Genomic DNA, 13,407 nt, shown 5'->3' on the forward strand with positions numbered 1-13,407 from the left:
AAGTAGTCGTCGGCGTCGGCGTCCTCGTCCTCCTCCGCTGCTGGCCCACTTTCCGCCTCCCGCTTGTCGACGGCCTCGAACACGGTCTTCATCCACGTGCTACACGTTTCAATCAGGCGGAAGCCTCGCGCGTACACGGGTGCAATTTGCAGGAAGCCGTGCGACACGCCTGGGACGAGTTCGTAGTAGACGTAGTCGGAGTCGACAAACTCGGCGTCTTCGAGAATCAGGCCGGCTTCCTTTCGCGCCTGGAATTTGTGTAGTTGGGCTTCGAGTAGTCGGCCGGCGAAGATGACGGTATCGTCGCTCAGCGGGTCGCGTTCGCCGGTCAGCATGTAGACCTTGGGAAACTCCCTCAGGAGTTCTTCGGGCGCTCGCAGCGGAGAGAGAAGGTATTCGGTGCTGAAGTCGGGCCGGACATTTTCGCCGAGGTACAGGATGACCATGGCTCGAAGCATTTCCGGAGACAGGACGCGGTCGTCTACGTAGGAGATCATGCTGGTCATTTCGAGGCGGGTGCGCATGGGTCTTGGCTTAGACTTGGAGATTTGTCGGGCCAGAGCGTCGACGGTGATGGTCTTGCTGAGTTCCAGCGTACTGGGCCATGCAGAAGCAGCGCTGCCGTTTGCTTCGTCTTCTTCAATCTGGAACAACTTTTGCTTGCCCGATGATTTGCTGCGCTTGACCTTGGACATGCGTATGTCTTGTTCGTCCAGCTCGTCATCGGATGGCATGGGTGTGTTGATCATGGAGCGATAGTCCCCGTCCAGACGCTTGACAACCGCCTTGTTTGCCTTCCTACGTGTCGGATCTTTGATGAGAGCGGATTGCTCATCCGTGAGCCATGAACTCATGTTCACGTCCAGAGCGGGATACACCAGTATCAATGCTTCGGGGAGAGGAAGGGTGCGGGAGTTTCGGCGATCTGCCCTGTCCCGGCCTTGAAGCATCATCAGGACGGTACCGACTGCGAGATTGCCACCAGCGCTATCGCCAGTCAGGATGATCTTTGGCACGCTATCACCAGGCAAGCCGATCAGTTTCCCGTGAGAAGACACGATGGAGTAATAGGCATCAAAGCACTCGTTCAAGGCGTAGGGGTAAGGATATTCCGGGGCCTTTTTGTAATCGAGCGACACCACCGGGAAGCCCGTCTTGACGGCCCAGGCCATCAGCTTGTCATCGTAGCAGCGTGGATTCATGGCGACGAAGCCACCGCCAGGGATGTCGAGAATGATCTTATCATGGTTCTTCAATTCCCCAAGCGGGCCATCGTAGTACAGCCAGGCGTGCACGGGGTCTTTGTAGGGGCTTTCGCTGGACCGAGGGATGCGTATTTTTCGCGGGCGATAACGCATCTTCAATCGGGGCGGGCGCATCAGGCGGCTCATGAAAGACAGGTAGGGGGTGGTGCCCTTGTTCCAGCTGACGCGGAGATGCTCGAGAGACAGCTTTCCACGCACCTTTCGGACCATCTCATCGGCCTGGTCGGCACAGACCAGGTAGTAGCCGGCAAAGAGGACGCTGGCAAAGTCCCTCAGCCAGGCCGGGCGGATACGCATGGCGGTCCAGAAGCCGGCATCGAGGGCGGTGGTGATCCAGGTTGCGCGAAAGTAGTCTCTGTTGTACATGTCCGCCAACGGCTCGGGCGACTCCAGCCACGGCACCAACTTCTTGAAGTCTCGGCGGAGGTATTCGGCGAGGCAGGTGAGGACGAGGGCCTGCCATGTTGTGATGCGGGTGGAGAGGAAGCGCGACAGGCGGCTGACGGGCTTGGGGCCATGGGGTTTGGCGTAGACGAGGGCGGACCAGACGGCTACGACGGCGAAGATCTGGTATTTGCGGTAGCGGACATCGGGTCGGCCGAGGGCGTGATCTGTGGGAAGTGGTCAGATGCCGGCAATGCAGCTGGGGGTGGGAGGTGGCTGACCGAGCATCACCGGGGGTTGTGTTGTTATGCCAATCGCGAAGCGTCGATGCTGCTGCACGTCTCCTCCATCGGAATACGGCGGAGTGAGGGAGGATCAAGGGGAGTAGAATAACGAGAAGAATTGAGTGGAAATGGAGGGAGAAGTGGGTAAAGGTAAGGTAAGGTGGTGGAAGGTATGCACGCAGTCATTCGTCGCTTCTCTCATGTGATCCGGCACTCTTTTAGGCTTTCGCATGTGAAATTGCGGAGAAGGCTGACTTATCTCCGGCCTCACCCGCTGTAGCACGACACCTCCTCCTCTGCGCGTGTTTGGTAGCATCAGATTGGAGTAAAATGACTACCAGTCGACTCAGGCAACATCGTTACCAAATGAGAAGCCTCTCACATCTCGACATCCAGCCGCAATGCTGACGCGGGCCCATTATCCAGCTCGGCTGACTAATGTTAACTTCAGCCCTGAATGATCAGGTCGGTCGTACCGTAGGTATACGCATCTTCCGTCCACGCACCATCACATTACCCAGCGTTCTCCTCCATCGTCCCTATCAGCAGTTGTATCCTTCCCCAGCCCTGACATACCTCTCCCACCATGGCCGAGCGAGAAGCAATCGTCTCCCCCGATGTGGCAATGCCCGTCAAAGACATCTTCCCTCACGCCGTCAAAGCAGCTGGCCTCGTCTTCGTCTCGGGCTCCATCGGCATGGACAAGGACGGCAGTATCGTCCCGGGCGGAATACAAGAGCGCACCGTACGCGTCTACCCGGAAGGCTCCAGTGCACTCACTAATCTCGGCCCCCAGCATCAAGTTATCCAAAACTTCAAGAATGTCCTTGAAGCCGCCGGCTCTAGCTTGGACAAGATTGTCAAGCTCAACGTCTTCATTGCCGACATGAACGACTTCTCCGCCATGAATGAGGCGTATAAGCAGCACTTCAAGGCGCCCAATCTGCCATGCAGGACGTCAGTTGTCGCTCCGCGTCCCATTTCTACCCGCGGCCTTTGCTGACACCGCTCCAGGTGCGTCGCTGTGAAAACGTTGCCTTTCAATACCGGTATGGTTCTGGCGTCCCCGCCACTTCCCCTACTGGCCTGCACTAACCTGCTTTATCGGCACAGATGTCGAGATGGAATGTACGGCGTTGGCATGAGAGCTATAATCGATCTTAACCCAACAAAGCACGCAAGGCTATCTATAGCTTGCTTCCACTTCCCTCGCCGCTGTTGGTAGTAAGACTAAAGTACCACCTGATCCCAAACATTTCGATCCAGGTGATTCCTGCATTGTTCTTCAGCAATCCTCGTTCCTCCGCCACACGATAAATCTCGCTCCGCCGGCGATCGCTATTCACCCCAATCGAAATGCTCGTAATCCCATCCGGCTTGCCCTCCTCGCCACGCATGAAGCCGATGCGAGCATTGGTGAAAGCGATGAGATCTCGACTCCGCGGAACCCCAAAGATCTTCTCCCATTGCGTAGCGGCCTCCTCACCATTGCCATCGCCGGGCGCCAGGCGGCAAACAACCCCGAGAAGAGAGAGGTGCGCATTTCGTTTCATGCCAGCAATGTATGCCTCCTTGTCCGGTCCGCAAGGATGCCATGGAGAGAAGCGCGTCTTGAGAGGATCCGGGTTGGATTCGGTGACGAACTCCGAGTCGAGCTCGGGTATGACGCCGCCTGTCTGTCCGTCAGCAGTCGATATCAGATCAATGGGCTTGCTGGACGGCACCTTTGATCCCCTTCGGATGGTATTGGTAACAGACACTTCCCTCATCGCGGTGATTAAAGATCACCTTCGCAAACCCATTCTTCTCGATATACTGTTTCCGCTTCTCGGCATCCGGATGCTGCATGATCACCATGTACCCTCCATCGCCTCGCTTGCTCAGCGTGCGACCGGCGGCTGTCCCTTCTTTGGTAGGAGAGACCACCTCAATCACCTCTCCACCAACGGCAACCAGGAAGTTTTCGAGCCCCCATTGAGCCACTTGGGGATCCACGTAGATGACTTCCGTGCCGAGCACGCTTGTCAATAGCTCCTTTGCTTTTTGGAGATCCCGAGCAACAAGCGCAATCTGCCTCAGCCTCACCGGGCCGGATCCGGTCACATTGGGCGGGCCGGGCTTTTGACTTGGGTTCGCCATGTTTAGATGGATTGTGCGTGTGTCATTTTGTACTGCTGGATCGAGAGGGGTTGATGTTGCCTCCAGATGAGGCTGCCCGAGGTCAACCGCGGATAAAGCCGTCGACGTCCATATCTCGGCCCAAATTCGGCCGGCGCAAACTCTAATGCTGTCCTCAGTTACAAGCCTCTCGAAATTCACGTCCTCTTCTCATCCACTCTCCACCTTACCACGCATACGGCGTCATTTACACGGCATCTGCCCCATGGTCGGTTACAAGTACGCTTGGGAACTGACCTGCCGCATCTTTCGGTGAAGCATCTTTCACATCTCTGAGCGCGCGGCACGCGCTTGGCCAGGAAGATGGAGTACGATGCATACAACGGCATGGACCTGGACGCCACGGGTCCACGAGTAACAATACGAAATGTGCGCACTCTCCATCCCCTCGCCCATTACATAGCACATACTGACCAACCCCCACAGACCAACGACACCTCCATCGACTTCATCCTCGGCAACACCAGCCTCGCCCTCGCAAACTCCCTCCGCCGCACCATGCTCGCCGAGATCCCCACCCTCGCCATCGACCTGGTGGAAGTCGAGACCAACACCTCCGTGCTCGCCGACGAGTTCATCGCCCACCGCCTCGGCCTCATCCCCCTCTCCGCCCGCAACATCGACGAAATGCTCTACACCCGCGACTGCTCCTGCGACGACTACTGCAACAACTGCGCCGTCGTGCTCACCATCTCCGCCCTGAACCGCGGCGGGTCGGAGAATATGAAGGTCTTTGCGAAGGACATGCAAGTACAGACGGTCGAAGGGCAGCCGATAGAAAGATGGCCGGCAGGCCACCTGCATACCAACGGCTTAGGCGCGGGCGACGAGAAACCCCTGCCCAATCGCGGCCACCCCATCCTCCAGGATGATCACCAGAACGGATCGCTGATCTGCCAGCTGCGTAAGAACCAGGAGGTCAAGGTGCGCTGCATCGCGAAGAAGGGCATTGCAAAGGAGCACGCGAAATGGGCGCCTACGGCCGCAATAGGCTTCGAGTACGATCCGCACAATAAACTGCGGCACACAACACTATGGTTCGAAGCAGACGCGCAGGCTGAGTGGCCGGAGACGAAGAACGCAAAGTGGGAAGATCCGCCGGCCGAGGGCGCGCCGTTCAGATACGACGATGAGCCCGAGCAATTCTACATTACCCTCGAGGGCACCGGCGTGCTACCTCCCGACGCCATTCTGCATTCCGGCATTCGCACGCTGCAAGCCAAATTGGCAGGGGTGATCCAGGAGCTGGGCAAGGCGGGTGGACAGCAGGATGGGTTGGACGGGGGAGCGAGTCCCATGGATGGAATGGTGAATGGAGGCGGCACCGCGTACGGTGCTACGAGCGCGTATGGCGGACAAAGCAGCTACGGCCAGGACCCGGGATATCAAACTCCGGCTTACGGACAGGGGAGCGTGTATGGGGGCGGAGCGGTCACGCCTTACGGTTCAAGGCCATACTGAGGCGTTCGTCGGGTCTGCTTTGACGCATGTGTCTCATATCATAGCGACGGCGTTGGGCGAGTGGTGGAGTGTCAGGGTCTGCATGGCGGCGGCTCTGAGGTCAACTTGGAAAGAATAGATTCAAGAAAATGACGAGTCCTTTCTTCGTGCACAGCTGTCTCCACAGGGCTGAACCTAAGGCAGCGTGATAGGTGTGCCCAGTGGTACATTCCAGACATGGTCTCGGGTCTGCCCCTCGATAGGACTTCATTCATGCATGTAAGTAGGTCGTCACGCACCACTCGACTCGTCTGTAAACGTAACCTTCAAACCTACATTCAAAAACGTCAGCCATCAGTCCAACGAGGATGCAAAGAACGTCGAGGGAAGAAGCAAGGGACACTCACTCGTAGGAAACGGGAAATACACATCCCAATCCTCCGTCAGGAAAGCACAATACTTCCAACTCTCCGGCACCTCCACCCCTCCTCCTCCTCCCACAGAACCAAACTCCTTCGCAACCTTCTTCACCCTGCTCGTCTGCGGCACGCCGCCAACAGATACGATCGCAGGCTTCAACCCAGGCAACTTCATCACCGTCTTGAACATGGTCGTCAGCGCCAACTGCGTCATGGGCAGTCCGAGACACCGATGCGTTCCATGGCCGAAGGTGATGTACGAGTCTAGGGGTCGCGTAAGGACGACGTCGTTTGGTTTGGGGAAGGCTTTGGGGTCGCGCGAGGCGGCTTTAAAGTTGAGCAGGACCTCGTCGCCGGGTTTGAAGTGGTGTGTAGTCGGGAGATGTGGCAGGCCGGTTTTGTCCTCGATTGTCGTTTCTTTCTCCACGCGGCGCATCGCGCCCGATTCGCCGTTGAGGCGGATGCCCTCCATCACGTAGTGCAGGAGTGTATCGTCGGCTTCCGGCGTGTCGGCGAGAGCGAGTCTCTGGATTTCAGGCATGTACTTTGCGCCTTCGCCGCAAAGGTAAAAGTCGATGATTTGGCCGAATAGCATTGCCTGCGGAGCTACGACTCCGCCTAACGTAGGCATGATGTTGCCCCAGACTAGGTCGTCGATGCTGTGGTCTTGCTTGAATAGCTGCGCGATCATGTGCACGCCATACCCCTTCAAAGGTCTCGCAGTCGGCTTGACGTACTCGATCAATCCCTCGGCAATCTGGCCCGTTGCTGCGATAGCGGCCACTTGCACCTCCAAGATCTTGCCGAGAGATTGCGTAGCCTCGTACGCCGATTGGCGAAGCGGGAACGACTGCACGGGATCGGCGTCGAAGAAGACGGCGACGAAGATGGCGGACAGGATGAGGTAGAGCTCCTGCTCGGTGAAGATGCCGTGCGGGAAATCTGCAGTCTTGAGAGGCAGCGAGAACATCTCTGCTGCGAAATGGACGTGCGCCAGATTGCCGACGTCCCGGATGATGTCGAGTTGTCGGGTTCCGGCGATGGAGTGGGAGTTCTCGCTCAGCAGCTTGATGGTGAGGTCTTCGTAGAAGGTCTTGACAGCAGTGTACCAATGTTCCTTTGATGCGGACGATGTGAATGGATCCGCTCCGAGGTACATCGCCGGTGTCATGAGATTTCGAGACGCGACATTCCTCGGACCGTCGCCGGCGAGCATGAAATTCTTCGCTGCCTTGCCCATGAGGAATTCCATCGGCTTGCCCCATGCGGCGCGGAAAGCCTGAGGATTGTCGAGCACCTTGATGCATGCATCGTATGTGAAGAGCACACTCGGCTGGGCAATAGGAGTTGGGTACTGGAAGCTGTATTTGTGCGCTTTGCCAAGTGCTCCGAGAATATCCTTCATGCCGTTTTCACCCTGCGGGATGGTCAAGGGGTAATGGATGTAGATCGAGGCTGGATCGTAGTTCTTGGGTAGAGCGCGCAGAAAGAGTTTGTAGAAGACGCACCCGTTGTCGATGGCCAGGTCAGAGGAGGCTTCCTGGTAGCCCCAATTTGTCATTGTGCTCGGCGAATATGAAATGGTGTAGTACCGGTCTCCTCTTACGAGTGCGACGGCGTCGGAGAGTACGGCACGGCTGACGGTGTACGACGGACAGAGCCCGGATCCAGGAAGCATGGGCTTCTTCGCATCTTCGACGACCAGCCCAGGATAGAGCTCGACGTTATCCGGCGTGTCGTAAAGGTACTTCAGCGCCTGAGCGACTTCTGTATCGTTCGTAATAGACTCGAATGTTCGATGCGGCTCGAGGGCAAAATGCCTGCGAAACTCGTTGAGCGTAGCAACTTTCCACGTCCTCGCCTGCACGATCCCGAGGACTTCGATGAACTTCATCACTTTAGGCACACGTCGCGGTCCCATGGCATTGGCACAGTCTTCGATGCCAGAGGTCAAGATCTCCGCAAGCTCGTTGTCGTCGTATCTCCCATTCTTGTCTCGTTTGAGTACGTCCGACTTCAGCGCTGGCCAAGGTCTCGTTGGAGGGTCGGCAGGGATGGCTTGCTCGAACTCTTTCATCTTTTGCAAGATCCGATGGAAGTCTTGCGGGCTGGGCAGACTGGGATCGATCGGCTCATCTCCACTCTTGAACATTTCGTCGTAGAGCTGCTCCGTCCACCTCTCGTCTCTAGCAGAAACCGAAGCATGCCATCGATATACGAGGTTGAATTCGCACGACACTTGGTTGCCCGTGCCAAATGCAGGCCCATCGGGTATATCGACTCGAGGGTTGAGCTGCCAATTTTCATCGGTGCGATTGAGATTGAGAATGGTGCGAACGTAGTCGATGAGAATGATGTTGACGTATAACCCGCATGTCACCAATCGTCCAGTCTGGAACAAGTCGTCATCTCTTTTGTCGAGCCCTTTCTGTCCATATCGGTCGACCTTCGCACCCTTATCAGTGAATCGACCGTCTTCGTTTATCAAGGCGAGCTGTTCGACAACGTGGTTATGATGGCGGTTGAACATGATGAGAAGGGCACCGACTCCCGGGGGAAAGGTAAGCAGGCGTGTCTCTGAGAAGCAGTCGGGTTTGATCCTGCCGTTCCTGAATGTCCGCATCTTCTTCTGCTCTTCCCAATTGCTACCATACAGCGGTGCCAGATCCAGGTATGAGGAGCTATCAGAGACGTTGTAGTTGTGCCGATTCGTCTTGAAGCAATCATGGATGATGATGGAGGCGAGATAGAAGAGCATGCTTGAGATCTTATTTGGATGTTCCTCGGGTGCTCTTCGTCCCATGACAGCGTCGAACACCAGGCCAGGATCGGGCAGAGCACCTGCTCTCATGTACCGCGGTGTCACTGTTCTCGCATATGGCGTCCCGGCAGCACCTATCTGCGGGACCGCGTAGTTGTTCTTGCTTCCGTCAGGCTGACGAAAGAAGAAGTCGACGTCCAGAAGCATCTGAGGTGGATGCTGTATGTCTGACCACAATGTTTCCAGAAACGAATTTGTGATGCCCATGCTAACGATGTCCTTTTCTAGACATGCCGCGCCCCGGATCAGATACTCCATGAGGTACTGCTTATCGTTTATAGGTTGCTGTAACTTCGCATGGCGGACGACATCGGCCAGCGACTCGATGTTTTTGTGTCCGAGAGCGCCGATGTCTCGCAGGACGGCCTCCAAGTCATCGCCTGTAGAGATGGGTGGTGGGATGGGAAGATAAGTCCCATCCCCAGTCTGCGTGGGGAGAGGTGCTCTGATGGCGGCCAACAGAGACCTCATGTCAATGAAGGATTTGCGAAGTCGGTCACGGAGTAGATCGAAGCTGGATGGCTGTTCAACAGCTGGAGCAATCACTATCTCAACTCCATTGGGCTGCCCTGCACCCCGAAACTCCAGAGTATCCGACATGGCGGACCTGACGGGGCAGCGATTAGCTAGATATCTCAGACTTGCAAGTCCAACGAGTTCCGATGCAATACAGAGCAGCCTTGAATCTGCCGTCGAGTGAAGTCCAGGCGACGTGGGAAATCACGAGTGTCTGGCAACGCATCCTGGGGAGGCTGGCTCGCCAGAACCTCTTTCAGTGAGAGCTCGGGACCGGCGGGTGGCAATGCAGGGGCTGATGAGTTGTTTGCTAGAAGGTGGAAATGCGGGTTCCGGGCCATTTTGGAAGACTCTGTTGTACAGCAGACGTTGGAGTTCGTCAGCCTGACCCAAGCTCGCCGCTGGTTATGGCTCCGGCGTCCCCGTTTCCAGAGGTAGAATGGCTTTCGATGTCATCACCATGGAGTCGCCTCTGATCTTCGGAACGCCAATGTTGTCACAAGACCAGTCGGAGGCCCGGCAGCGCCAGTATGGTAACAAAGAGATGTCGCGCAGAACACAGGTACGTACCGTTGCAGTGGCTGCTGCTGGCCTTGAGGTACGACAGCGGGCGTTGACAGAGAGAAGTCGCAGTCCACACGAGATCATGTAGAGCGTGTCTGGTACATGTAGGGTAAGAGCCAGGCTCCGACGGCTTCCATGTAATGATGCTCAGGTGGTGACGGTGTCAATGGTCTTATTAAAGACAAACGGGCAAATGCACGCCTGCCGGCATTGATCTGCGCCACAGCCCCAGCAGCAGCGGGTAGATTGCAGTGCACCCCGGGCATGCTTCCAGCGCTCGCCGGATGCGTGGTGGACACACAGTTGGGCGAAGAAGCGCTAGATATGCAACTCACCCACTCATGTGGCCCCCGCACCGCCGCAGCCTCAGCCGCAGCGGAGATGGAGTGGGTGTGATCTTGGCCCCGAAACCGAGACGATGCACGGTGGGAAGAGACGGACGTGTCCATGTCCTCGAACAGTGGGGATGCAAGTAGAGATCTGACGTGCATGCCCGCCAATCTCAAGCTCGAGGTGCGCCTGAACCCGGCACATTCTATCGATCTTGAAAGGATTGTGGTGGTTGGATGAGAAGAATTGGTGCCTGCATGGCGCGGCTCGGCCATCCCGAACATCTCGTCAGCTCTACGAACGCACATCCGAACTCTACATTTCGTCGACATTATGACTGTATGGATACTGCTCCCCATCAGGCAAGGATTGCAATATCATGGATCGGCAGACGGGGAAGAAGAGTGGAGTCGTAAATCTTCCTGACGGATTGTCTTTGTATCTCATGTCCGCGGGACCCGAACGAAAGTCGAACAATGAGCCTGCAGTCATCATCGAACACGGCCTGGGCGGCTCTCGTTTCGAATGGCTCGCGACCATGCGCCTCGTCGCCGACTTCGCCCGCGTGTACGTCTATGAGCGCGCAGGTTACACACCCAGCGGTCCGCCGCTCTCTCATCAGCCGCCGACGCTCCAACAAAGCGCCGCGAATCTCAAGAGCTTGCTTGAAACGGCCCGGATAGCACCGCCATACATACTCGTAGGCCACTCCATCGGCGGTAAGCTCATACGACAATTTCTCGCCGATTACGGCAAAGACGTAGTCAGCGGCATGGTGATCGTAGACGGCTCGCCGCTGACAGTGAGGATGCCATCGAACTGCGGGGAGCTGTGTGGCTCAACGGGGTACCTGGAGGTGGTTGGCGTGAAGGCGCATCACACAATTCCAGAGGACGAATGGGAGAAGGTGGAGAACGAAGACCCGTCCAATGCTGCGATTCAGCAACTGGAGCTCGAGCACGCAGCACCCGATGGACCTGGCACTGCTGGTCGAGACCTCTACGAGAGACTCAAGGGCCGGCAGGCATTGGGGGACGGCAGGCTGAGCGTCATCTTTGCGGACGAAGCAAATGACCTACAGAAGATGCTTGACTATAGCATCGAGCACGGCTGTGGCTCGCAAAAGGCGCGGGACGATGCACGCAAGCATCTGGAGAATATGTCAGTTCTGGATGAAGCACTGGCCCGCGAGTCGATGGAGCTGTCGAGTAATGCTCGGTTCGTGAAGGCGGAAGGCAAGTTGAAGACGCACAATCTACATGTTATCGATCCGGGGTTTGTTGCGAGACAGATTGAGTGGGTGTTTAGTGGCAGATGACTGTGGTGCGGTTCAAAAGGACATGCCATTGTTTGATGCCAGCCTGGGTTAGGGTTAGGGTTACAGTTGATTGATCCCGAGCTTCCACTGCAGCAGCCACATGGCATTTCTACACCTGCATCCACGTCTTGCGCGGTAATTTGGCGTAGACAGAAGACCACCGTCTGCCACCATGGCTTCAAAGCCCGTAACCCTCAAAGTCCAAGCTCGAGGTACGTGTCTTCCATGAGAGTGGCAATGCAACTACAAACTAAATCAATCTATGTCCACATAGGCAAAAAGATCCCCAAACTCCCGGCGGATGCCAGCGTCTACCTCCAAGGCAGCGGCAGCATCCTATATCAGCAGATTGCCTCCAAATCTGGCTTCCCCGTGCACCGCCTGCGCATTACCAAGGCCGACGATGGCAAGCTGGTGCCCAATGATGTCAGGGTGTCCATTGACAGTACAGGCCTCAGGGCTGGAGATGTGATTCAAGTGAAGGATCTGGGTATGTTGGCTTGATAGGGATACACGCAGACATGTTCAGCACTCACAAACAATGCAGGCCCGCAAATTGCCTGGCGAACGGTATTCATCATCGAATACGGCGGCCCGCTACTGATCCATCCGCTCTTCTACCTCCTCCGACCCTACATCTACTCCCACGCCCCCGCGCAGCCCTCCACCCTGCAAACCCTGTCGTGCGTGCTCATCACCCTCCACTTCCTCAAACGCGAGCTGGAAACCATGTTCGTGCATCGCTTCAGCAACGCGACCATGCCGGCGAGCAACATTTTCAAAAACTCCGCACACTACTGGATATTGTCGGGGCTGCTCATCGCGTACTTCACCTATTCGCCCACGTCGATTACGGCCGGGCCGAGCAATCCGGCAATTACATATCCCGCCCTCGCGTTGTACGCCATTGGCGAGCTGGGCAACCTCAATGCCCACCTGGTGCTGCGATCGCTACGCTCTCCCGGGGGCACGGAAAGAGGCGTGCCGAAGGGGCTGGGGTTCGACTGGGTAACATGTCCGAATTACTTGTTTGAGACTCTGGCGTGGCTGTCCATCCTGTTGGTCAACCAGTCGTGGACAACGGCGGTGTTCATTGTCGTGGCGGTTGGGCAGATGGCGATTTGGGCGAAGAAGAAGGAGAGCCGGTATCGCAAAGAGCTTGGGACGAAGTACAAGAAGAAGCGGTTCGCCATGCTCCCTGGGGTGTGGTGAAGCGTGGTGTAAACAGGACGAGGGTGCGGGATTTGACGAAGCGCGACGGCTACGGTCTGTGTTCGTGGTAACCCATATGTTCAACATGAACCAGAAGCGATCAAGGCGGAATGTGGATATCCCGTAAAGACAATCACGGGCTGTACTGGTGGATGTATTTAGACAACCAAAGGTCGACATTGCAGTGGAGCTTCAGGGGCAGCAAGTACCTTAAGGTAAATAAGCAGGGATGGTGATCGACCATGCTTGCCAAGCTTGCAGATGTCGAGGGTGTGCATTGTCGAGAACAAAGCGAGTTCATACACACAACTAGAACAATCATATCTTGATCGGATAACCCACTAAAACAATATTTGCACATCTTCCCTCGCGCGTTGTATCTTTCCATCCCATTTATCAAGTTCTACAAGACCCTGGCAACGAGGGTTAGAGTTTGGCGTGGCTTGCAGCTCCCGAAATAAGAAGACCGTTTTGGGTGGATAGGAGACGAGGAGAAGCAGGGCCGGAGGACGGGCGCGTGTGGGACGTGTAGATGATGCGATAGCAGCTAATTGAAACCACGACACCCCTCGCCTAGCCAGATCGCATGTTGTTACGAGAGGGAACAACACGTCAGCTTTTTCCTCTGCTTTGTCTTGTCTTGTCTTGTCCCTTTGTTCGCGTAGCCTCCACCACG

General features: G+C 56.3%; 7 protein-coding genes across 7 annotated transcripts; 4 read left to right on the plus strand and 3 right to left on the minus strand.

Annotated features, from left to right (window-relative positions):
* Positions 1-74: 74 nt before the first annotated feature.
* BDY17DRAFT_234510 (Alpha/Beta hydrolase protein) lies at positions 75-1,877 on the minus strand (the record flags this gene model as incomplete). The annotated part of the gene is made up of 2 exons (XM_033730271.1): positions 75-528; positions 652-1,877. Coding segments are annotated over 2 exons (1,680 nt in total), but the record flags the coding sequence as incomplete, so codon positions are not given.
* A 642-nt stretch (positions 1,878-2,519) lies between these two features.
* Positions 2,520-3,078, plus strand: BDY17DRAFT_327861 (Endoribonuclease L-PSP/chorismate mutase-like protein; the record flags this gene model as incomplete). The annotated part of the gene is made up of 4 exons (XM_033737748.1): positions 2,520-2,678; positions 2,730-2,890; positions 2,948-2,982; positions 3,047-3,078. The coding sequence occupies 4 exons, from the start codon at positions 2,520-2,522 to the stop codon at positions 3,076-3,078; spliced, it is 387 nt and encodes a 128-aa protein (XP_033585632.1).
* A 42-nt stretch (positions 3,079-3,120) lies between these two features.
* On the minus strand, positions 3,121-4,072 carry BDY17DRAFT_327862 (uncharacterized protein; the record flags this gene model as incomplete). Its single annotated transcript, XM_033737749.1, has 2 exons — positions 3,121-3,605; positions 3,658-4,072. 2 exons carry the CDS (start codon positions 4,070-4,072, stop codon positions 3,121-3,123), a joined length of 900 nt encoding a protein of 299 aa, XP_033585633.1.
* Positions 4,073-4,414: 342 nt separating this feature from the next.
* Positions 4,415-5,572, plus strand: BDY17DRAFT_327863 (DNA-directed RNA polymerase; the record flags this gene model as incomplete). Its single annotated transcript, XM_033737750.1, has 2 exons — positions 4,415-4,480; positions 4,538-5,572. 2 exons carry the CDS (start codon positions 4,415-4,417, stop codon positions 5,570-5,572), a joined length of 1,101 nt encoding a protein of 366 aa, XP_033585634.1.
* Positions 5,573-5,842: 270 nt separating this feature from the next.
* Positions 5,843-9,391, minus strand: BDY17DRAFT_327864 (heme peroxidase; the record flags this gene model as incomplete). The annotated part of the gene is made up of 2 exons (XM_033737751.1): positions 5,843-5,883; positions 5,959-9,391. The coding sequence occupies 2 exons, from the start codon at positions 9,389-9,391 to the stop codon at positions 5,843-5,845; spliced, it is 3,474 nt and encodes a 1,157-aa protein (XP_033585635.1).
* A 1,140-nt stretch (positions 9,392-10,531) lies between these two features.
* On the plus strand, positions 10,532-11,638 carry BDY17DRAFT_304917 (Alpha/Beta hydrolase protein). Its single transcript, XM_033734788.1, has one exon. The coding sequence runs from the start codon at positions 10,581-10,583 to the stop codon at positions 11,517-11,519; it is 939 nt and encodes a 312-aa protein (XP_033585636.1). The 5' UTR covers positions 10,532-10,580; the 3' UTR covers positions 11,520-11,638.
* Positions 11,639-11,756: 118 nt separating this feature from the next.
* Positions 11,757-12,731, plus strand: BDY17DRAFT_258060 (3-oxo-5-alpha-steroid 4-dehydrogenase-domain-containing protein; the record flags this gene model as incomplete). Its single annotated transcript, XM_033731742.1, has 2 exons — positions 11,757-12,009; positions 12,067-12,731. 2 exons carry the CDS (start codon positions 11,757-11,759, stop codon positions 12,729-12,731), a joined length of 918 nt encoding a protein of 305 aa, XP_033585637.1.
* Positions 12,732-13,407: the final 676 nt, after the last annotated feature.

Source organism: Neohortaea acidophila (assembly GCF_010093505.1).
Source record: "Neohortaea acidophila strain CBS 113389 unplaced genomic scaffold BDY17scaffold_12, whole genome shotgun sequence".
NCBI lineage: Eukaryota > Fungi > Ascomycota > Dothideomycetes > Mycosphaerellales > Teratosphaeriaceae > Neohortaea > Neohortaea acidophila.

Excerpts from the sequence above, each read along its gene's own strand:
- BDY17DRAFT_304917 (XM_033734788.1), top strand. The coding sequence starts at position 10,581 with ATGGATCGGCAGACGGGGAAGAAGAGTGGAGTCGTAAATCTTCCTGAC.